This window comes from Stegodyphus dumicola, chromosome 3 (assembly GCF_044657685.1).
Source record: "Stegodyphus dumicola isolate Sdum_Otavi_A_Nest chromosome 3, ASM4465768v1".
In the NCBI taxonomy this organism is placed as follows: Eukaryota; Metazoa; Arthropoda; class Arachnida; order Araneae; family Eresidae; genus Stegodyphus; species Stegodyphus dumicola.
The window spans coordinates 43,623,021-43,648,329 of NC_140770.1; the positions used below are offsets into that span (position 1 = coordinate 43,623,021).

The 25,309-nt window shown below is 30.4% G+C and overlaps 1 protein-coding gene across 5 annotated transcripts in view; it reads right to left on the reverse strand.

The window, feature by feature from the left end:
• The window catches only part of LOC118189396 (transmembrane channel-like protein 5), a 202,763-nt gene that overhangs the window by 98,855 nt on the left and 78,599 nt on the right, over positions 1-25,309 (reverse strand). For 3 of the 5 annotated variants that reach the window (XM_085812817.1, XM_035359981.2, XM_035359982.2), the window contains exons 14-17: positions 22,181-22,339; positions 20,320-20,398; positions 15,072-15,162; positions 8,725-14,389 (exon numbers count right to left, since the gene is read on the reverse strand). In XM_085812817.1, the coding sequence (XP_085668943.1) occupies positions 14,019-14,389; positions 15,072-15,162; positions 20,320-20,398; positions 22,181-22,339 (700 nt within the window). In that variant the 3' untranslated portion in view covers positions 8,725-14,018. Of the gene's footprint in view, positions 1-8,724; positions 14,390-15,071; positions 15,163-20,319; positions 20,399-22,180; positions 22,340-25,309 lie in introns of those variants that run through there. The other 2 variants (XM_085812819.1, XM_085812818.1) reach the window with 2 other exon arrangements.

A 25,309-nucleotide genomic window follows, 5' to 3' on the forward strand; every position in this document is an offset into this window, starting at 1 on the left:
AAAGGTTATTACAGTCAAAACTTCATTTTGCATTAATTCACATTTAATTTCAAAACTGAAGCTGTCTGCTACTGATAAACAAACAAAGCTATTTAAAGGCAATAGGTTCAGTTCTTAAGAATATTATTTTTTTAACTTTTTAATCTGATTTATTTAAAATGCATTTAATTCATGATATATTTTATTTAAAACATTAAATGTTTATCTAGAATTATGTCACATATATTTTAATTCTTCATATATACAGATGGGATATAACATTCCCATGCTAGTCCAAATGTCTATTTCGTACCCGATAAAATATTTTGCTATTTCATTTGGGCAATCTATTGGTATTCTTTAGTGCTAAACTATATAAAACTGTAAAAAGTCCTTTTGAGCGACCATTAAAATCTGATCCTTTTCAATTTATTTCTTTATTTATTAAATGATGTTAAGAAGCACAGTTTTAAATAATTTTACTATAAAATTCCAGAAAAATAAAACTATTTCACTGAAGAAGGGGAAGGAAGGGCTGCAAAATTATAAAACATATCTAATATGCAGACCTGAATAGCACTGATTATTAGAATAAAACAATTATTCTAAATAAAATGGATCAAATGTATAAAAATATTTCACATCACTTTTTAAAGTTTATGAAAATGTGTAATTAAAACATTCATTACACTTTCATCCCACCATCAAGGTAAGTCTTCGTTACATTAAGAAATAAAGTATGGGTGCAATGACAGCAATTCATAATAAAAGTATATATGCTTTTAAACGCTAATACATTCTATAAATTTTAATTTAACGTTTTTCAAAATTTATACAAAAAATGATGATAATGCAAAAACAATAGGTAAATTTTACTTTATAGAAATGTATACAACAATGGCTGAAAATTTGAATCTCCAAAACCACACAAATAAATTTCTGCTAACTACAAAACTCAGTGTATATAAATGCATATCAATAATTATAAAAAAATAATTTGTATGATATACTTGGACTTATCATGCTTGTCTGACATCAAAGCAAGAACACGAATTTGGTCATGGCTAAGAGTACATAATTACATGTGTTGTTGGCATGGACCTTAAGCACTCATTAGGGAACAGCACAACTTCCCAGTTTCCATGCTATCTTCTGGAGAATGGGACCAAAATCTAAGGATGCCTGAATCTATACTAAATGCATCACTGCGAAATTTCTACAGAACGAAACAAAAAAAAAAAAAAAAAAATTTGATGTGTACACCATATGACGTCCTTGTACGGCCTATTAATCATATGCATGTTCTGTTGCACTTCATTTAAACTTTATTTCCTCGAATTATTCTAATTTAATTAACTGATTCCTCAAGGCAAGTTGAAAATGACATCAAAAACTGCAAATTTTTAAATTAAATAAAATGAAATTAGAAATCAAGTTTTTGTCATGCGTGAGTCAAGCTACATATAATTTTACTTTTCCATAACCAGTATAAAACTTTCCCAAATATAAGTACAGGAACTGAAAGACAGCATTAAAAGTTAAATTTCATTATTTATCGAAAATTAATTTTTTTAAATCTGATGTTTCCAAAATATGAATATTTTCATTATTTAAAATATTTCTTTTACTGGAAGTATACAATTAGGACCAACGATTGCGAAAATAATGGTCAGGTGTAACGGTTTGGGTAATATATATATATGTGTAATGAAAGCAATATTAGAAGTACTAACTCAGACGAAGAAATGTAGGAATGTTTTTTGGCGTAGATACTTGATGCTTAGATCCATATTGAGGAGGAAGAAGTTGAGCCGGATTAAATTCAATTTTTACTTAAATTCACATCTGTGGCCACAATTCATTTCGCACTCTAATCGTGCCTATTAAAGAACATTTACATTTTTTAATAGTTATTGTATTGAAAGAATGCACAGCAAAATAATGTCCAAACAGCAGAGACGTTCAAGCTAAAAGTGTGCAGGGAAGCTCGCCAAGAAGAAGGTTTTGGTTTAGGTTAGACAAGTTTTGTTCTCAAAATTCTGCTTTCAGATTCTAAACTGGCTATGTCATCGGCTTTACGCAAGTTCTGTGGCATAGATTAAACTAGAAATTACGCAATCCAGAAATGTTATTATTATTTTTAGAATAAGGAGGAAATAACCAAATTAAAAATGAGGAATTAAGAAGGTATTATTAAATTAAATTCTAAAGCTGATTTACATATTTTTTATCTTATATACACTCATGTCCATAAATTAAGGATAATTTGGAGTCACGCGGAAATGGAACTCTAAAATAAATATATCACCCGTAAAATCACTACACACATCTTCAAGAATCATATGCAAATTTCAGGAAGAAACCAGATGACACCGATGATACGTCACAATGACGAGAGTGTAAGAGAGTGATAGGCAAAAAGTAAAATTGTTCTCAGGTTTTTTATAAGCATTTCAGCGCAATAACCGAATAGTTATGACACAAAGGACGCATTTGGATGATTTTTTACGTGGTAAAATTATTGGCCGTCTGGAATGTGGGCGTACCCAACTGAAAGTATAAGACGAACTTGAAATTGCCCAGAGTGTCATCTCCAGGCTTTGGCAACGACTCCAAGATGAACGTGAGTAGATGTTACAGCACAGGTCGCCCCAGAGTTACAACGCCGAATGAGGACCGGTATTTGGCAATTACTGCCAAACGAAACAGGCAGAGCACAGACTCAGACCTGTCTCGTCAGCTCTCTTCAGCCACTGTTACAACAATTTCAAGGCAGACCGTATACAGACACTTAGGGCAGATTGGTCTATATGCTCGTAGACCTGTCAGATGCGTTCCACTTACTGCAACTGACTGTCGCCTGCGGTTAGCCTGGAGTAGAGAGCATGCATTGTGGACACCGCAACAATGGGCTTGTGTGATGTTTTCCAACGAGTCCAGGTTTAGCTTGCAGTCTGATTCTCGCTGGACTTTTATATGGAGAGCTCCAGGTTCCCCATTAACAACAAGAAAACATCATTGAACAACACCGTTACGGTGGTGCAGGAGTGCTCATTTCTGTTGGAATTATTCTGGGTTTCAGAACTGACCTGCATGTTCAAATTGGAACCGTGACAAGCCAAATCTATTGGGACGTCATTCTGGAACAACATGTACATTTGTTTCGGGGTGCCATGGGCGCACAATTTGTGTTTATGGATAACAACGTCCGTTCTCACCGTGCAAACATCGTAAGCGAATGCCTTCAATCAGAGGATATTACCCGTATGGACTTGCCAGCATTCTCACCGGACTTGAATCCAGTACAGCACGTGTGGGACATGCTTAACCGACGAGTTGCAGCCCGTCAACCTCCTCCTGCATGTCTACCGGAAATTCGAAGAGCATTGCTTTTTGAGTGGTGTAATATCCCCCCAAGATCAGATCGATAATTTGATACTCAGCATGCCTAGGCGTTGTACGGACTGTATTGCATCGTCTGGGAGACATACAATGTATTAACAATCATACCAACCATGTAATATTGGGTTTTTGTAAACAGGTTTTTTTTTTTTTTTTGTAATTTGCTCTGGGGAGAAAAAATCGCTAATTTTTTTAATAATATCAAACATATAGCATCTTTTTTTGCTCTTTATCTTTTGTTTAATAAATAAGCTTTACAAATAAGTCGAATTTATTTTGCTTCTAACTCTGATTTTGCATTATCCTTAATTTATGGACATGAGTGTATAATATATATATATATATATATATACTAACAAATGATTTTTCAAAAGTTCTCCACATCTTCTACTACGTAACTGATATTTTTAGTGATCTAACCTCAATCCATTCACGACTGCAATATAATATCTTCTTTAGTCAAGCACTCATCTCTCATCAAATAATTGCAAGAAACTAAATCATATATATATATAGTAGTACGAAATTTGTTTTACAACAAATATACACCAAAACATTTCCATGCGAAATTCTGCAGAAATATTAGACAAAAATTAATAAATTTAGAACCTAAAAAACAAAGAAGGAAAGAAATGAAATACAATGCCTAAATCTCCCAATAAAAGTGTAAAAAATGTAAAAAGTTTTTATGTTTTGAATATGAAATATGTTTGTTGGAATGTAAAACGTTTTTATGCTTTTAATATGAAATATGGTTCTTACATTGTTTTTATGGTTGTGAAAAGTTTTTATTGTTTGATTGTGTTACTCTTCCTTATCTTTTTTATACATTTCTGTATTTCTTTTGTTTTAGGGATTTCATCTGGTTTAAATACTCTGAGTTGATAGGGTCTTTTTACAGTTTTTACATTTTTATTGGGACATTTTAAAGGTATTATTTTTGTCTATAATTAATTAGCACACACGCATATATATGTATATCTAATATTTTGGTAGGCAGGCACAGGGATGACGAAGCTTGGCATCAGAGTCTGGGCGTTGTTTGGCGGAGTTGGATGCAGCGAAATGACGACACAAACGAATTTAACTTTATAGCTCCATACCTTTATTCAATTCAGATGGCAGATCATTATTCATTTAGACGAAATTCTCCAAAATTACATATTCAATAGTGATTCAAACTAAATAAGATTAAATTTACTGCGTCATACTATTCGAACAAAGGGAGAAAGATGGGAAGAGCGGCAGCAAAGGTCTCATAGCAGCAGGAGGAGAAAGCAGTCTGATCAAAATGGCACGAACTCAGCATTTATACTAGCTGTTACATAAGTTACATAACATGCCAGAATGTTCTCAAAAGTACTGGTCTAGGGAAAGATTCTAAAATTGTGGAAAAATAATTATAGGTTGCCTGTTCCCGCAGAGCAAAGCCATCATATTTTTTATATTTTACACACACACGCATATATATATGATGCATGATGTAATAAAACTGCATTATTATTGAAATAAGATGACTTGGTGAGAGTTGCAACGGATTGGGTCGAAGAGGACAGCATCATATCTTGAAAACTTTGCTTCGTAGTTAGAATGATGGATGCATAAACCAAAACACTTGCAGACATGGCCTAAATTGAACAAAATCAATGCAAGAACACGAATTTGGTCATGGCTAAGAGTACATAATTACATGTGTTGTTGGCATGGACCTTAAGCACTCAATAGGGAGCAGCACAACTTTCCAGTTTCCATGCTTTCTTCTGGAGAATGGGACCAAAATCCAAGGATGCCCTGAATCTATACTAAATACATCACAGCGAAATTTCTACTGAATGAAACAAAAAGAAAAAAAAAAAATTGATGTGTACACCATATGACGTCCTTGTACAGCCTATTAATCATATGCATGTTCTGTTGCACTTCATTTAAACTTTATTTCCTCGAATTATTCTAACTTAATTTATTTCTTCGATAATGCACATTATCATTGTACATTCGCTATGCACCCCACAATTTTTTGTACAGCTTACATCTTAAACAATGGGCGAACTTAGAAAAGTAAACTCCACAAGGCTAGCGGCAATGTAAACAGCGACATGAAGAAAGAGAAAAGAAGGAAGAGAGGGAGTTGTGATGCAACTGACCTTTTATACGAATTCCATTTCAGATCACAGAACAGTTTAATGTCCAGATTTTTGGGTTCAAATTTCATCGGTAAGTGCGCATCAGAACTGCAGGGAAACAAATTTATTGCTGTTATTTTCAGAATGAAACGGAAATTAAAGGGCTATTATTAATTTTGTTATTTGAAAGCTAGATTTTATTTTTTACATACAAGGTAACCAAAAACGTTCTTGCCGTTTCTGAAATGACACTGGAAGAGTGAACCCCAACATAAAAATAGTCGCCAAACCTGGTGATGAAGTGGTTAGGATGGGAGTCCGGACATTGAAAAAGAGCATAAAACCGAGTTGCATCAGTACTTCAAACATAACTCACAGTGATTGATTGAAATGGATGTGTCAAAGGTGCTCGTTTGCTGTATGATTTTAAAGTGGCCCTGTCAGCAGCAGAATCAAGTCGCCGAATTTGCCAGACCTTTGGAGATGATGCCGTTAACGAACGAACCACTAAGCAATGGTTCTAGAAATTCAGATCAAGGAATATGTCTCTTAGTGATGCACCATGCAGCAGTCGGCCACAAGCGCTGGACGGTGAGGCCCTGAGAGCAGCCATAGAGAGTGACAGTAGCCAAACATGTGGTCATGCCAAACATGCCAAACATTTGCACTGCAGAGGAAAGGCATACAAGCTGAGCAAGTGGGTACCCCACTCATTGTCCGATGCAAACAAGCTACAGCGTGTCGCTGCCTGTTTGTCCCTGCTTACTCGGCAGTGCAGTGCATCCATCCATATTTGATCAAGTACTCACCAGCAATGAAAAGTGGGTCCAGTATGACACACCCAGACATTGGTTGTCACCATGGGACTATGTGCCTCACACTGCCAGACCTTCTCTCCATCCATGCAAGATCATGCTCTGTATCTGGTGGACTAGTCCCCAAGTGGTGCACTATGAGCTCCTGGCAGTGGGCCAAACCATGACAGCAGGCCTGTACTTGCAGCAGTTGGAACGTGTGCATAAGGCACTGATGCATGAAGAGACAGTATTGGTTGTTCTCCTCCTCCATGACAATGCGAGGCCGCATGTGGTTCGGGAGGACAGAGGCACCATCCAGCGACTGGGCTCGGAGACAATACCCCATCCACCATACTTGCCAGAACTCGCACCAACAGACTACCACCTTTTCTATTTTCTGGACAACCATCTTTGTTGGAAATGCTTCAACAAGCGGCCAGACCTCGAAAAGGCCCTCACAGACTTCTTTGCGTCCAAGATTTCTGAGTTTTACCGCGATGGCATCACACATCTAGCCACTCGTTCGCAAAAGGCACTGAATGCCAATGGGATTACTTTGAGGATTAGCTATGATTATTATTTGTTTTATGACTGTTTCTTTCTGACTGTCCAAAACGGCAAGAACTTTTTGGTTTCCTTGTATTAAGATATTTTATATTTTGCTGATGATCTATAATCTGGAAAAACCGATAATCCGGAATCGCCGAAATAAAATTTCAAATAATTTCAATTTGAATAAAAATTTCTTTGAAAAGATAAAAGGAAAATGTATATTTTTCAAAGGAAGGAAAAGTTTGTGAAAAATTTGTATGAACTTTTTAAGCCAGAAAATCTTTCCAGGTAAAATATTTCATGCAAGAAAATTAGACACTGTTAAAATAAGAAAATATTTGAGATTTTATGAAATACCTTAATAGATTTTACTCTATATTACCATTAGAAATTTGAGGCATTTTCCCTTTATCTAATCTGGTAATTACTTCATTGTACTTCAGTTTTCAGAAGCATGAATAGCATTTGTATGACTTTGTAAACAGTAAGGTATTGTGGATATTTTTGAAATCATTATCAATAAGGATATATTGCAATACATTTTCATGATTACACTTATATAGAAAAAAAATTATCAAAATCGTATATCAACAATTTTAATTTTCATAATAATAAATTACATTACACAGCTACAGAAACATGTTAAACATGCTTTTATAAATTTATCAATAAAGTATCAGGATTCGAGACAAATTAATAATGCCTAACGATATTTTTCAGACTTTTTTAATTAATATATGACTTAATTATTGCCAGTTAAAATCTGAGTAAGGACAGCTATTAATCATTAATAATAGACTGAATAATTTTTTTAATGTTTACACTATTTAAATTTATAATGTATTATAATCATACCCAATCTATTCAATGACATATTTAAAATATTTCAAAAAATTTATTCATGATTAGAATTGTATATTATATTGTTAATACAGACAGCACAAAATTGTATACGTGTTGCTTCCCAAGATTCCAAACTAACAATTCAGCTGAATGAATTAAATAAATATTCAAATCCTCTTAAAAACTATGATTGAATCATATCTTAAAAACAGATGGGTACAGCACTATTGATGTTACCACAACTTGATAAATATGTGTCAAATTTGAATCCAATGAAATTGAAATAAACATTCATTCATTCAAGGAAAAAATTAAAGAACAATGCTTACTTCTTATGCATTGACAGATACTGTTTCAATACTGTTGTAATACTAAGATTATCTTGTTATTAATTGTTAAAGAAAGTATAATACTATTAAGTTACTGACTTTCATAAATAGCTAATAAGGGTTACAAATTAAAGGGGTGTCAGTTACTCATCTCACGTGTAACAGCTAAAACTTTTCTCTGTCTAGAATAATGATGTGACAGTTAAAATAGTAATAAAAGCACTGACAGTAATGATGATTACTCAATAGTATGGGCTGGGAGAGGTATATTAATGCTCAAGATTACTAACTATTCAAAGGTGTCATTAGTATGACAGACATTTTTGTTAAAATAGGCAACCAAGAATAGGCATTAAAATAAAGCAGTTATTTTTTAACATGATTAAATGCAATTATGTGATCATAAAATATGAAAATATATCAAAATATTTAACTATTATTACAACATCATAATTTAGGGATAAAAGCTTCAGAGTTCATTACAATAACTGTTTGAAGTGAATTACAGCTAAAAAAGAAAAGATGATCATTTCAAGTGCATATAAAGCTCACAAACTCTAAGAAGTTGCTCTTAGGGCAAAATGACATAAGAATGAACAAACTGAAAGATAATAATGAACTAATTACAAATATGAAAATGTACCATCATCAATTTCAGGGTACGCAACAACTAAGAAACTATAGTAAATATAAAGGTGGTTTTTTTTTTTTTTTTTTTTTTTTTTTTTTTTTACTTACTTCATCAGACATTAATTACAAAGCATTATAACATATTAGTGGACTTTTCTTATTTGAAAGAGGAAATATTCTCACAAACTTACATATAAATCTATAATATCCATACAAACATTTCACACAATTTAGTAAAATTACAAAGGCACAAAAATTAGATTTTACAGCTTTTAAATTTAAGCAATTCACAATTTGAGCACATCATTTATTAAAATTACAGAATTAATTATCAGAATTAATTGTGTCATTTAATATTAATAATTGCCTCATAAAAATATTCTAATATTTCTCTTAAACAGAGAAACATGAGAAACACAATTCTAAAAATATCTCTTACATATGTACATATAACTAAATTTCTGCAGATGGGAAATAATAAATATAAATAAAAATGAGAATTTTAGACATGTGACAAGAAAGAATCAGTTTTATTCCAGTCACAAAAATGTAATCTAGTGCAAGTCACAAGCTAATCTACTGTACTAAAAACTGAGGCAGATGTGTGTTAAAAAAAATCTGTGATTTCCCAGGAAATCCTCTTTGGCTCAGATGTTTACGTATAGATAAAGTATAAAAAATGAGGACACTGATTTCAAAGATAACCTAAATGTATACATTTGTTGAAACTTTAAAGATTATATTATATATAAAGAAATAAAAATATATCATACAGGTCAAAATAAATAATATAAAGTATATAGGAACATAACAAGTACAAAAAATTTTGTAAATAAATTAGCAATATGATTCAAAAACAATGCATACAAATCAGATGCAAATTAATGAATATTATGAATATCTGTGATTGTTTAATCATTTTCAGATTCACAAAAACTTCAGCTTTGATAAAAAAAATTACTAATTTTGTATATAATTAAGTAATTCAAAAAATACATTTAAAACATGCAGGCTAGTGCATAAAACACAATAATAAAAATAATCGAATTTTCCATAAATTAAATTACTTTAATTACTGAATACAAGTTAATAACCAAACAAAGTAAAAAAATTCAAATGATGCTGAAAAATCACAACCTGTGAAATATTTATATGTAATATTCGGCTGAAAATAATATATAAAAATGAATGAAAATTTGGAAATCAGATATATCATTTGAAGATCATTCAGATTCACAGAATACAATAAGAATAAGAATTATAGAGAAAAACAGCAGCAAAATTCACCTCAAAGTAAATAAAAATCAGGTAGTTTTCAAGTAATAAAATAAAATGGTATTAAGCTTTACAACCTACATAAAATTCTATTAAATTAAAAATATCAAAATAAAACATTTAAATGATATAAAAGAGTTTAGTAATCCATTAAGAAATTAGTAATCCATGTTTCCAAGTGTTTAAATCAGTTAACTTACAAGAATTACTCTCTAGATGCATAAAACTTGCCCTTTAAAAATTATGTTTGAAATTACACCAAATTATTAATGAATTTCATCACAACTATAAAAGTATTCAAAAGTTTGATAGTTTTAAAAACAAAAATAAGGAATATAAAACTCAAACTGAAAGTTATTTAATATACTGACTTCTGAATTAGAACTAATACTGGAATTACTTTATGGTGTCTATTAAAAATTAACCTTTTGGAATTATTATAAACTGTATAATTATTATATAATAAATTTACATTTGCTTAGTTAAGTTTTTAAATTCTGATGCATAATTTATTATATATATATATATAAAGATTATACATGTTTTATATATTGTGTGAATTTATATTTCTGAGGTAAGCTTAATGTACTGAATTCTATATTCATTATACCTGATTCTATATTCATTTAATTAGTTGTCATTTAAATTAACCTAATTTAAAAAATTCTGGTTAGATCTTCATGAATAAAATAAGTATTTCAGAACAGGAATTAAATACATTCTTGATTTTTTGTATAAACTGACTAGATGCGAACAGATAGTATATAAACTATATTTTAAAAGTTTAATGCACAGTAACAGTGATTCAACAAAAGGTATATTTACCATTGCACTTATTCATAGAAAAATATTTTTAAATGATATAAAAATTACTGAAATGATGAAAAAAAAGTCTTATGAACATTCTTGAATTTTGACCTGCAAAAATTGTGTTTTGTGTAAAATACATAATGATATAATAGGAATCTTTTTATAATTAATATGTAATTTATATAAAGGTATTTGATATCATACAAATTAATGACCTGTGAAAATCTGTTTGCATGTATCAATGATAAAAAATTTAATTTTATGATAAATAAATCATACTAGAAAAATTATTTAAAATTTAACAGTTTCTGGTGTTTAAAATTATGATGTTTATTTAATTTTAGCATACAATAGGAGCCACTTAATTGTGATCCCATTTGTCCATAATTATTTTGATAACATTAACTGAATGACAACAACATTAAACAATGAGAAAAAATATCCTTTAAATACTGTTTCTAGAAATTAGTAACATTATCTAGAAATTATAACAAATGTTTCTAGAAAAGTAACATTTCTAGAAATTATTTGGCCACCAAATCTTAATATTTAGAAGGCATCACTCATTCAAAAAGAAGTCTATGTAAAATTTTATATTAAGCAAAAAGGCAACCTTAGTTTGTAGTATATGTTTTGTGGGAATTTTGTTTTCAAGAGAAGAGGAAAACTTCTGGAATTCTTTTTTTTTTTTTTTTTTTTTGAGGGGTGGGGGGCGTTTCTGAAGGGGGGAAAAGATTTGTGTCTGATTGCCTTCAAAATCAATAGAGTTAATCAAAATTCTCTTCAGACTGAGGTTGCTTTTTTATCTACTTTTAAATGGTTAACTGAAACTGAAACCAAGCTATTTGGTAATTTAACCCTTCACTTGGAGATATTTCTCCTGTCACTTTTTATAATCCACTTCAACCTTATTTGATGACTTTACTTTGAAAATTTTATTCTATAATAGTTTGATCATGTAACGGATTTGTTGATCATAATAAATCATGTATTTTCCATGTTTTTGTATGCAAACAGGTGGGACTTCAGCAACTCGATAACAGTATGATAACATTAACCAGGATTGCATTAAGCAGGGTCTACTGTAGCTTTATAGATGCTTGATTTGATCCACACTAAACATGGTTAAAATTTTTAAACAAGAGGTGAAAGGGGAAAAAATTCCATTAATTAGTCATAATTAAGCAAAATAATCATCATTATAACTCTAAAGATTAATATTATTAAAAGTAAATATTTTTTAATGTGAAACATAATTTACTCAAATGTAAATGTTTTAAATACAAACTTACATTTAAACACTAACATAATGAAAGGAAATGATAAAATTGCACTTTCTAAACACATAGTTAAAACCCGCCTCATAAAAAAACACACCACAATTATTGCAGTGGACTCTCATTAATGTAGTACTCAAGTAAGTCATATCTTCTCTGTGGGAAGCATTTCTCTTCCCTGCCTGAGGTGCATGGACATTCAATGCTAAAAGACATCATTTAATGGATTTCCAGGATAAAGAACCTATGTATATAGCTTGTTTTGTAAGGTATTCTCATTTCCAGGGGCACATCCATGCATATATAACATAGTCTAGGGTTTAGGTTAAAATAACACACCGAACAATGATTAATTTTAATGATTAATTAAGTCAAACAAAAAAATCAATGTTATATTTGCAAATTTTCCAGGACTAGTTTCGGCGGTTTCTGAGAAAGATGGTTCGGTAATAAAATCATCGAAACTAGTTCTAAAAAATTTGAAAATATAACGCTGATTTTTGTTGTTTGACTTTTAAATTAAAAATAGCCTAATTTTCAGTGGACATCAGCTAAGTTGTTGTTACAAGGGATAATTAAATAAAGTTTATTTTTATTTGAATTGTCTATTTAATCTATACAGGGTACTGTACTGATAACCTAGGATGCTGAAAATGCTGGAGATAAAACTGTTCATCTCTTTCTCAAAAGCAACCTCAGAAATTCTATCCAATTTTTTTAATGTTTAGCTTGAAGATGAAAGAAGATTGGTGGAGTAAATCTAGCACTTTCTTGCTGTTAATGTGAATGGAGCAGGGAGAGTAGACAGCAAAATTACTGCATCTTTAACTTTCATAAGCTTGGAATAAGATCACAGCAGCATTAATTATCAGTCAAAAGATAATGCTGCAGATAATCTTTCAAATACCTTGCAAAACTGGAGAATCATGTTGGGGGGAACACAGAATTAATGCCAAAGAGAGATAAATGTTTATAATGACCAAAAATAATTGACCTCAAGTTAAAAAATTGTGTTTTTACATGACATTAGTTGAAAATACACAATTTTTTGCTACACAAGCATATAGCTTTCAATGAAAATGTTTCTTGAGTATTCATTTATAATACTTATGCCTTTATTACACCTAGAAACATGTGGCAGAATAAGAAACTTCTTCCCAGCACTAGTCTCAACAGGTTTCTAACCAAAAACAAGGTGCATTCAGAGATCTGTTGCATGTAAGTAGCCACAATATTTTATGACATTTGGAGGGGGAGGGGAGAAATGTGCCAGTAGCTCTGTTTCATGTAGGAGACAAAGGAGAGGAACCAACCAGAGGGAGGTGTTCCCCAGAAAATTTCTTTATTGAGTTGTGCATTGATGTATCTGATAAGGATTTCACTTTTACTAATTTATTTATTAACATTTTATATATATACATACTATATTACTATTTAAGTTATGGCTGAATAGAAAGTTTTAATTTTTGAAATGTATATTTTCCCTTTAAGAACCAATTATCATTTGTAAAGACAAAAATCTTTTGACTACCTGCATTCATGAAAGTCCACTGCAGTTATTTCAAAATAACAAAATATAAAATTTTAGGAGCATGCAATCTTTCACACAGAGACAATCTTTCAAACACAAGCAAAATTTGCACAGTATTTACAAATGCTACATGATTGTCTTTAAAAATTACTAAATTGTTAAAAAATATTAAAATCATTTACGAGATTTTTCAGGTACAGATAATCAGGTTACAAAGCTGAACATGCAGTCCTCTTCCTTTTGGTACAACCACAAATTTTGCAACGAACAACCTTAAGAAAAAAATGAGCCAGGCATATTATAGCAGGACTCCTAGTTAAGGCTCTCTTCCACATTTCCATACGTAAAAAATCAAAAGTAGTTTCTTTAGAAATAGATGTAATTTGTTCTATCACAGAACTTTTCTAGCATATAATATTTCACATAAAAAGAGTGTAAATATATATTACAAAATAAAATTATAAAATTCTCTATCTAGATTCTGAAATTCTCTCTTTGGGTTCCTTCTCTGGAATTCTCTCTCCTTGCCTAAGATACCTAAAGCCTGGCTCATGAGAAGGATATTGAGGTCCCCTCCGTTTGTGATGAGGGATGTCCTCTTCTAGGGAAGTAAAAGTTCTAAAAAATGATTGTCCATTTGGGGAAATACTATTCTCTCGTTGATACCTATGGTCAGATTCTGCAACAGATGACTGATTCACAGGCACATTAGCAGGAATATATCCTGGTGAGAAATTCTTGGGGGGAGGAGAACCAGCAGGTCGTTCATAGTCACTATATAACTGATTAACTATTACCTCCTGGCTGATGCCATTTTGTGGAGAACAAGAGTTGTGAGATTCTGAGGAAACAATGTTGGATAACATGAATAAAACAAGTGAATCACAAAAAAAAAAAAAAAAAAGTAAATGATTGCATCAAATTTCAACTAACAGAAAACGAAGAAAAATTAGAATGAAAAAAAAAAAAAAAATTAAATAAAATAACAAAGTTTTGTGCACTAAATGTGAAGATATTTCCTTATTCAGGAATAAAATAAGAAATTAATTTCATTTATAAATCGAATATTCATAAAAAGAACTTTTTATTAGATATTTGTTATCTTTGCACAAAATTTAATACAGATGTACTACTCAATAAGGAATACATCCAATAAGGATATATTCTACATTTTTCAAAAGTTACTTCCTAAATTCATATACAATAAGTATGAAAGTATAATATTTGCATTCAATCTGTTAGTAAATTGTAATTTCCATTATCAAATGAAAGGAATTTTGTTTTACTTTAACACATGCATAACTTTTTTTAGTTACATGAAATTAATGCCAATTTAGCATCAGGCATGCCATTTATTAGCATTTTATGCATATACATTGGATGAATTAATGTTTTAATTTTTTAAAAAAACTTCATCGTTGCACCCCATTTTATAAAATTATTAATTAACTGCTCATCGTGATAACCCCAAATTTTAAATTGCAAAATTAAAATTCCTTTCCTAAAATTATTTTAAATGTTACCTTTTTGGCCAAGATTCACATTTTTGCGCAGCATTTCTTCTGAAAAGGCTTCATCAAACAATCGCAGTAAAAATGCTTTGTCTTTACCTTCCTGAAACAAATATTAATGACAGCAAGTATAAGATATCTATACACAGAAATGAATAATATAAAAGATAAGACATTCATATTATTATTAACAGAAAAGTCATTTAAAAGGAATTTCAGTTCAAAAATATTATCTAATTTCTAGAAATTATGACACTGTGTCAGCTGGCAATTAGATTTTTGGTGCAAAAGAGGAAACTTTTTTATCACAGCTAGAATAGTGTTTGTAACTGAATTGTCAACAGAATCTACTTTAAATAAAAATAATAAAAAAAAATCTGATGTGTACATTACATGACTTCCTTGTATGGAATATTGAATTATATGCATTTTTCTTGCATTTCATTTAAACTTATTGGATTGAATTAAATCTACTGCGTCAATAGCGCATAAGATGCAATAGAATAAATGCACTCTATAAAATTTACTATATTTGTTTACCATAACAACACTCTGGCGCTAGGTTCACTTAACAGCGTTATTTTTCGTTCATATTATAATTCAGAATGCACAAAATTTATATCATTTGAAGAATTATCTAATCATTTTCACATGTTTTATTCAAATACTATAATAAATCTAGAATGATGCATAAAGGAAATTAAGCAAACAAAACCAAAAAGAAACAGTTTTCCACAGACAATTCAGTATTTCTCATTCAATTAATTTAATTCTCACTTCACGACAAGGCAAAAATATATGAAAACTCAAAATATCTATATTAAAAATTACGAAGTAAATCTTAAACACTTATTTCCTCGAAAAAATTCCAGAAAGGATTAAGTATGATTTAGTTCACAATAATAAATGAAGGCATTATCTTTGTTGTTGTAAAGCTTAGTCTCTCTAGATTGACAATAAATTTACAATTCTGCTCTTTCAAATGTAAACAAACATGTCCACCATGTTATTTTAGAAATTAGGCTTAACCGCACTTAAACAGCTTTTAAATTGTTGATAATTCTCAAATATTGCTTGCAGATTTCCTAAAAGCATAAATACCTTAACTGGAAGATAAGAACAACATAATTCAATCATTTTTAAAGCAAAAAATACACAATTTACAAACATAAGAGTAAAGAAACTGAGATCACTGAGCCAGGTAACAGAGTGGATATACATATATAAATATATTTATATACGTTTGGTGTGGCCAATTGCAACCAAAATACAAGGTGCACATCTACATGTTATAGCAGCCCTATATACAAAATTTTAACGTTCTGAGGCTACTCGTTTTTGAGTTATGCGAGATACGTATGTACGCACAGACGCCACGAAAAATTCTCTGCAGAATTAACTTTAAATTAGTTTTACAATTTTTTCGAGGGAAAAGAGTCCTTTATCCTGTCCTTACGTACAGATGTCACACAAAAACATCATTAAATTGCATTCGATAGAAGTCAAAATGGATATTTCCGTTGAAATATGCTGCCTGAAACTTTTCGCAATTACAATACTTCCTTTTTATTTTATACAAGGAAATAAAAAGCAGTGTTTAGGGTAAATCATTTGCGCTTTTGCAGCTGAGGACAGTGGTTCGGTAAAACCAACGAAACTAGTCCTGTGAAAATTTGAAAATATAACGCTGATTTTTGTTGTTTGACTTCTAAACTGCCTGTATGTTGATGATATTATTGATGGTCAACAAAATTTAGAATAAGACCTGAAAACAATCTGAAATCAAACCTGAAATCTGGTCTGCCAAAACTGATTGGGACGATGAACTGCCACCTGATCTTAGTTAATTCAAAATTTACAGAACTGATTATTGAAAGAGAACATGGCAAGTTAAAGCGCAGTGGAGTTACAGCCACTTTAGCCAGCCTTCAAAAGAATACTGGATATCGAAAGGCCGACAGCTTGTGAAGAAGATACTTAGAATCTGTCTTATTTGTAGAAAGTACATAACAAAACCTGCTCACAGATGACTGCACAGCTGCCAAAAGATAGAATAGTTCAGATTCCACCATTTCATTTTTTTGGGGGGTGTAGACTTTGCAAACCCAATTTTGGTTAGATCAGCAACTGGAACTGATAAATCATATATAGTTCTTTTCACCTGTGCCATTACCAGAGCCCTTCATTTAGAGCTAGTATCTAGTATGTCAACAGAAAATTTTTTGATGGCTTTCAGGCGATTCGTATCAAGACGAGGACATTGTTAAACAATTTACTTGGATAGTGACAAAACCTTTCAGAAGGTAAACTGACATTTCGAATACTTTTCAAAAATACTAAAGGATTTCAAATTTCAAGATTTTATTGCCTGTAAGAAAATAAGCTGGAAATTTATTGCAGAACGTGCTGCATGGTAGGGAGGCTTTTACAAACATTTAGTGAAGTCTGTGATGGATTGTCTAAGAAAATTACTTGGAAAAGCCATATTAAATTTTGACGAGTTAACTACTATTTTGACAGAAGTTGACTATGTCATAAATCAAAGACACTTAACTTACACTTAGAATGACTTGGAAGAATCAGAGCCTCTCACACCAGCACACTTTCTCAAGTTGGTAAGAAAAAATCATATTTATCCACTTCATTTTATCGATATGATTGACATCATCTTGAATCGAATAGAAGTTATTTGATCAGAAATCAAATAGAAGTTATTTGATGAAAAGTGTGGTAGCAGAGTTATATAGAGGATGATATCAACATGTTCATTCTTGTTTAATTAAAACGTCCAAAGGACAAATTAAAAGACCAATACAACTCCTATATCCTTTAGAAGTTGTGAACCAACTCGAGAACTATTGACTTTTTTCCAACATTTAATAAGAATGTTTTGAAGTTATTGATTATTTAGTAATTTCTTATTTAGTAATGATTAATTTGTTTTATTTTATATTTAGTAGATGTTCAAAAAATTTGTTCTTCTTTTTAATTTGTGATAGCAAGTAATTGTAAGTAATTTGATTTGGATTTAATTAAAGAGACTTAATTGTGTGAACTCTATGAGTTCGGGTAGGGAGTGTAGAGAAATGTGATGTCATATGGCGATAGGATCGCCCCCACCCGAAGTAAAAAAGTTTAGTTAGATGCTAGATGGGAATGCCGCATTAAGCAATATCTTTTGATTCGTAGAATTATCTATATGTTGATTAATTAACTGATTAACTGTATACAGTGTAAATAAATATTTAACTGAACCTTGCTTTGAGTCAATCATAGACATAGATATGATGTTCTTTATATAGAAAGACAGATCTTAGATATGTTAGAATTTTCGACTTAGAATTAGCCTTTCGCATTAGTGCTTGACAGCATTAATTACCTTTCTTATTTTTCAGAATCAAAATATTCTTAAATCGCACTAATGTCACTTTAAAAAGTAATGTCACTTTAAAATATGACAGGAGAAAATAAAAATGTTTCATTTTATTTCTTAAATATAATTTTAATACATTATCATTACTTTAGTAATATTTATCAATGGTATTAAATTTTTAGGAAAAAAGTCACCAAAAAATTTGAACTCAATTTCTTATACAAATTTATCTTATCACCAAAATGTTGATAATGCTCCAAATTTAGCACCGCACTACAAAACAAAAAACAAAAAAACAACAAAAAAAATTATATTTTGATCGAGGTAGGGCCTCATATTCAGAAACTCTTTTACACTGTTTGCATCAGAAATAGGAACAAATTCAAATGATAACCTATCAAACATATATTTGCCCATGAATCATGAAAAATTACTCCTACAAAATGTTTATGTTAGTAAAATTATAGATCCTCTGCTGATTTTACCTAAAATTAAGGACTTTAGGATCAAAACTCATTTCCCCAAAAAACCTAAAACCTTTCAAGGACCATACAAACCCTGTTTTTTTTTTTTTTTTTTTTTTTCATGGTAAGAATTGTTTCAGAGACTAAAATAACACAACTAGATATTTATCACTGTTCAATATCAGCACAAAAGCTTCTGCTCAATATATGGCTTTTCATTTTACAATGTGCATCATTTTACAATGTTCATCGTTTTACAATGTGCAGTTATTTTTGCAAGTCATTATTTTTTTTCCATTGGGTTTTACAATAATGTTCAAAACAATAATCTTTGATGAACTTAGTAAAGGTAGACCCATGCAATTCACATGCCATTTCTGTTTACTTTTATAAAAAAATAATAAACTTTTATAATTTCTGTTTACTTTTTTTTTTTTTTTTTTTTTTTTTTCTTGAAAAAATTAAGGAAATAAAATAGATGATCGCTAATAGCAAAGTTTACCAAGCAAAAAATTTCAGTGATTTAATACTGAATTCATGTGCTAAAATTGTTCCCTTTGACATGCGCTATATTATTTTTATAATTTTTTTAACTAAAAACTCTAGAAATTTAATATTATGATCCTAGAGATAAGTGATGTATGAAATAAAAAAAATCATATCTTGCCCATTGTTCTGTGGGTGGTGGTCGCACTGTGAAACCAGCGCACGTCTAGAACTTTGAAACTAACTGAGGTTTCAAAACTTATTTTTATTTAAGTTGTTTAGGAATTATATTTTCTTATGACCATTAATATTATATAACATCAGGCAAAAAATTACTTTATTCATGATAAAAATAGCCTTTAGTGTACCACTGAACTAAACACAACATGATACAAGTTACATGCTTTACAGTGTCCTTTATTTTTTATACAAAGAAAATTAAGGACTTAGGAAGTCTTAGTTTAATTATTCACTGTTATTATGAATAGTTAATTTATCCAAACCTCAAACTAAGCACCTACATAAAGAGCAAGAGAAATATCCTGCCACTGTATAAAGAGTAAAGGATTTAACATGTTGTAATACTTCATATTTCTTCACCATTTATATAGTACAAAAAGCGAAGACTATTATAATTTAGCATAAATGAAGACTTCACAAATAAACTATGCTAAAGTGTACATTATCATCAGTTTCAACCTTTTACAAAAGATATCATTTTAACACAAAAGCAAAACATTTGCTTTTCAGAATAGCTGTCAACTGCATCCTAACCAACAAACTGATACAAAAATGAAGTAAGCTTACTTACAAAGAATCTTAATGTTTTGGTCAATGAAAAATTAACAATACAAAACAACTCTATATACATGCATATGTATGCATATACATTATTTTACAAAATTAATTTTCACAAAAAAGTTTCTTTTTAATTTACCATGATTAACTGCTCTCGTATCTTCTTGACAACTGAAATGTGAGCTTTGGCTTGAGCCCTCATATAATAAACCACAACACTAGAAGAATTTTAAAAAATGCTTACAAGACAAAAATTAAATAATGAACAACAATACATATAACAGTAAATATTATGAGAATCATCAGTTTTGCCATTTTTTACCTAAATAAAATTAAAATATTTACTTCCAATAACAAATCTTTAAATCTTTAAGCCATAAAGTGGAAAATATATAATTTTAGTTGGAATATCTCTCAGACTATAATTACATATTTTTTGGACCACACACAGTATTGGTGATATTAGCTACATGACTTTCGAACTAACTGTGTGCTGTTTACTATGAAAGTATCTGTGCTATGATAGTGCTGATAATGCACTAGAAATAACTGTGCTGTTGAGGAAGTACAGTAGAACTGCAATTACCTGAATCAGTTGGAACCGGACCCCATTTGGATAATTTCATTTTTTCCGAAGAAAGGTATGCGTACACTTTAATTAATTACACTATGTTGAAAATGGGAGAAAAAACCATTTTTTAAGAAATAGAGATTTTAATTAATTAAAATGAAAAGGCAAAACTTTTACGTATATGTTATATAGTGTACTGTGCAGTACGTACGTACAAGTGCTGAAAGTCAGTGCTTACTGAACATCTCGGTCAAAGTAAGCCGTCTGACTGTCTTTATCACTTTTCGAGCATATTTTATTTTCAATAAAAAATCAGTCCTGCATGTGGTCATTCATGCTCGAGCTGACACTCTATCTACTTGGAGTAAATATGTTTGAACATTTAGAACAGCTATAAAATCTAACCACACTGCCAGCCCATTCATCTGAGATTAAACTTAAGTCAAATTACCTATATTCAGTGGTCTCAGCCACTTAGCCATGGTGAAGGCCATGGATTATCAAAAGTGTTACCAATAAGACATACTTATATTCTGGTTCATAATTTTGAGACACATAGATAATAAATGAAATAATAGAACATATACTCATTTTAAAAGAGGCATTTTCATTATTTCAATATACATATGCATGAAAGATATTATGTAAGATAAAATTTTAACTCTAATTCATTACCACTCTTTAAGACTTTTCTATTTCTTTTCAAAATAACAAAAATACTTGCATTCTTTTTGAAGATTACCATTTCAAAATTAATAAGTATCATTTTTACATGATGCACAAACTTGCATAATAGCAAATGTTGAAGTAAAACTATTTCATTTTATAGTATTCAATGAATCCCTTCATTATATAGCATTTAATGAAGTCTTTCATTCAACAGCATTGTAAACATCAATAATACACTCTTTATTTTTCTCAGTTCGGCCACTTTTTTTTTACTCACAAGTTTTAACACTAAATAAGGAAAGCATATATTTGAGACTGTTGAACAGTGGATGTGCTTGTCCTGGCACTTAAATCATCTCCTACATTTTAATATTATGAATTATGCTTAAATGAAAATGTTCTGTGAAAATGCTATAACTGCATAAAATCAGTCACCCTCATCATAAATATCACATCCTAAAATTTTAATATGCATAGGATAAAAATTTTATGAATGCAATTTATATTTCTTTTCTGTCATGCAGTTTATATTTCATTTTTAGAGATGCATTAACAAATTATATAATTGCACTAATAAATATTTTCAATAAAAAATCACATTAATGAAAAATTATTTTATGCATAGGATAAAAATTTTATGAATGCAATTTATATTTCATTTCTAGAGATGCATTAACAAATTATATAATTAAACTGAGACATATTTTCAATAAAAAATCACACTAATGAAAATTAAAATTTTGCATTAAAAAAAACTTACCACAAAGCACAAAACACAGCAAACATTACACCAGGAGAGGATAAATATTTGATTATTTCAGAAGCAAGGTATTCCTCACCCTTCTTGAAGAATATATTACGAATCAGATCTCCAGTTTTATCATAGTCTTTAAAAGGACCACACATTGATGGATCTATTCTAAAATCAGAAAGAATAACTATTTCAGATTTAAACACTATGCATAATGTTACACACCAAAAATGTCCAAAAATCTTTAAAGCAATTATTCCTGCTATGTATGTAAGAAACACAGATTAAACTGTTTTGAAAAGAAACGCGTGACTCTTCTTTCACTTATTCTACCAACAAATTTACAAAAATTACAATACAAAGTCTTAGCAATCAGGTTTTATTTTAAAAAACCTGATTGCTAAGACTATAAAACACATCTGAAGTGAAATATACATTTGACTAACTTAAGTTTTTAGTATAAGAATAAAGGCAACTGCAACAGCAGTATTTCAAAATGAAATAAAATGCCTTCACAAAAGAACAAAGGCTTCTGTAGAGCAACATAATGGTCGATTTCCATATATAAAAATTTTGTAACAAATATGAGTCATGCAAGAAATTATATACAGTGCACTTACTGCATTTTACAAAATAAAAAAAATCTGACGAGACAGTTAAATTCAAAAACACTTTTTACTTTTAATTACTTATTAAAATGCATTAAGGACAATCAACTTAAAAATCATACATACAAACAATAAAATTAAATAGAGTAGACCTATATATGTCTAGCTTAAATAATGTCATGATTTAACTGAATACAATCCATATAGACAGTTGTCTTAATATATGTATATATATGAATTCATTTTAATGCAAAGCAAGGAAATTTATTTAGATTGTTGTATTTTATTAGAATGAAGAACTGAGTTAAAATTAAATGTTTCATATCTTGTACTTTTTCTAAATCTCACATAAATTATTTGATCTCAAATTGAAATGAAACAGGTAACTTACAAATTTACTGTGATCAGATAAAAACTGAGATACTCTAAAATTAATAAAGAAAGCCTTAGAATGCAGTCTATGGTAAATAGGAGGAAAGAACTTTTTAGTGCCTTTAGTATTACACAATGAAATACATTCTTTATTCCAATTAGTCAAATGCTTCTTACAATGAAAGAACTTCCAATAACTCTTTGGAATGCTAATATTGAGATCCATGGATAAATTTAAAGCATCTTTAGCTAAGAAATCAGCTCTTTCATTTTCCACAGCATCTATGATGACCACGCACATAAGCAAAATGGATATCAATTCCTATATTTCTATGTGAACTGACAGTTAAAAAAAGTGTTTCGAATATTAATTTGTGGCTGCTGATAAGTGAAGAGAAGAAAGAGAATCGAGCATATATGGTACCTTGAGGAAGCTGTCCCATTATCCTTGACCCACTTGATGGCAAGATAAAGACTGAGAAGTTAAAACACTGATAGGCACTGAGTTGTTTTAATTTCTGCTTGAAAAATCGTGCATTCATTCGGAATACAGTGCTTAAAATAGCAAACCTCACATTGGTCTTCAAAAAGAAGAAATGCATGGCCAACCTTATTGTTCGTTTTAGTGACATTTGTGAAGCAAACCATATGAAAAGACTTGGTGTCTTTTCAGTCACAGAAATATATGGACTCTAAAGCAGCTCAATGAGAAACATCGGGAAAGGTGAAATTTCCATTTATGTAGTCTTCCAAAGTTCAGGTGCCAATGCATCGAAAATATTATTCTTATACAGTCAAAAGTCTTTAATCCGGACTCGTCGGGATTTTGGCGATTTTGGATTATTGGTTTTTCCAGATTATAGATCATCAATTTAAATCTGGTAAAATGACATGCAGAAATTATAAAATTAAAAATATGAAACCGTAATTTATGAAATAAAGAGCAATTATGATCTAAAGGGTATCAAATTTACAAAAAAAAAAAAAAAAAAAAAAAGCTTAATATTTATTTATTTACCTTATTAAACACTTCTTTCAACGCGCGCATGCATAAAGCATACATTACGCATAGTCGAAATTAGAAAATTGCAACCAGAAAACTATTTGATGTGTATTCGTCATATTTATAATAACGGGGAATTTAATCTAAATCATATCAAAGACGGAGTACATCGAGATGAAATACTATATTTAGTAAGGAATTATAAGCCGAATAAATAAAAACATCTGCCCTGAAGATGAGTATAGTGCTGACAGATCAACTTCCAGTTCATTGTGCGTCGCGACGTCCCCCCCCCCCGAACTTGATAAACAGATTTCGGAATGAGAAACAAAGGACATGCCTTTATCCAATTTTTTCAGCAATTCCACTTTTTGTTTGATGGACATCAAAAAATGCTTTCGCTTTGTACATCCTTTGGCAGCTCCAGAATCGGAAATTCTTTTTGACATAATCGAAAGTTCAAGCTTACTTTTATAAAATTGCTCTAACAGTCTGCAAAAAATAATAAGCCGGATCCAATTAGAAGCTTAAGGAACAATGCAATCTGGAACATTAACTGAAATAAATAATTTTAGCTTAGCTTATACTGTCCATTATACATTAAACGCGCATGCGTAAACATATTAAGCGCATGCATAAACGCATTTGTAGCTTTGAGGTCCAAATTGTAGATCATTCCAGATTATGGACATCCGGATTAAAGACTTTTGACTGTATTTTATCATTTATAAAAGCATTATTGAAATTATAGTTTTTACTTTTATTATTACATTTTACAAATTCACACAAGCTGGAAGACCCCACAGCTTTCTCCTAGTACACACATATCCAGCTATTTGGGCAAATTTGCTTTAAGGAACTCCTGCATTAATTTTTCATGAGTGGTTAGTGAACTGCACTAAACATTCCATGTATTAAAAAAAATCACACTCCATTATATGAAAAAATAAAAATCCTGTATAATAAATTAAATAAAGTGGGAGTCTTCAAAGTTTATAAAAGGAACAATTTATATGAGGAGGGTAAAAGGAACAATTATGCAGAGGTTAAACAGGCCTCTGTTTCTAATCAGGTACTTCCTCTACTGGAACTTGTACATCCCATTGGGGCTGAAAGTGATATGAGAAATTTGAGATACAAGGAAAGTATGAGCAA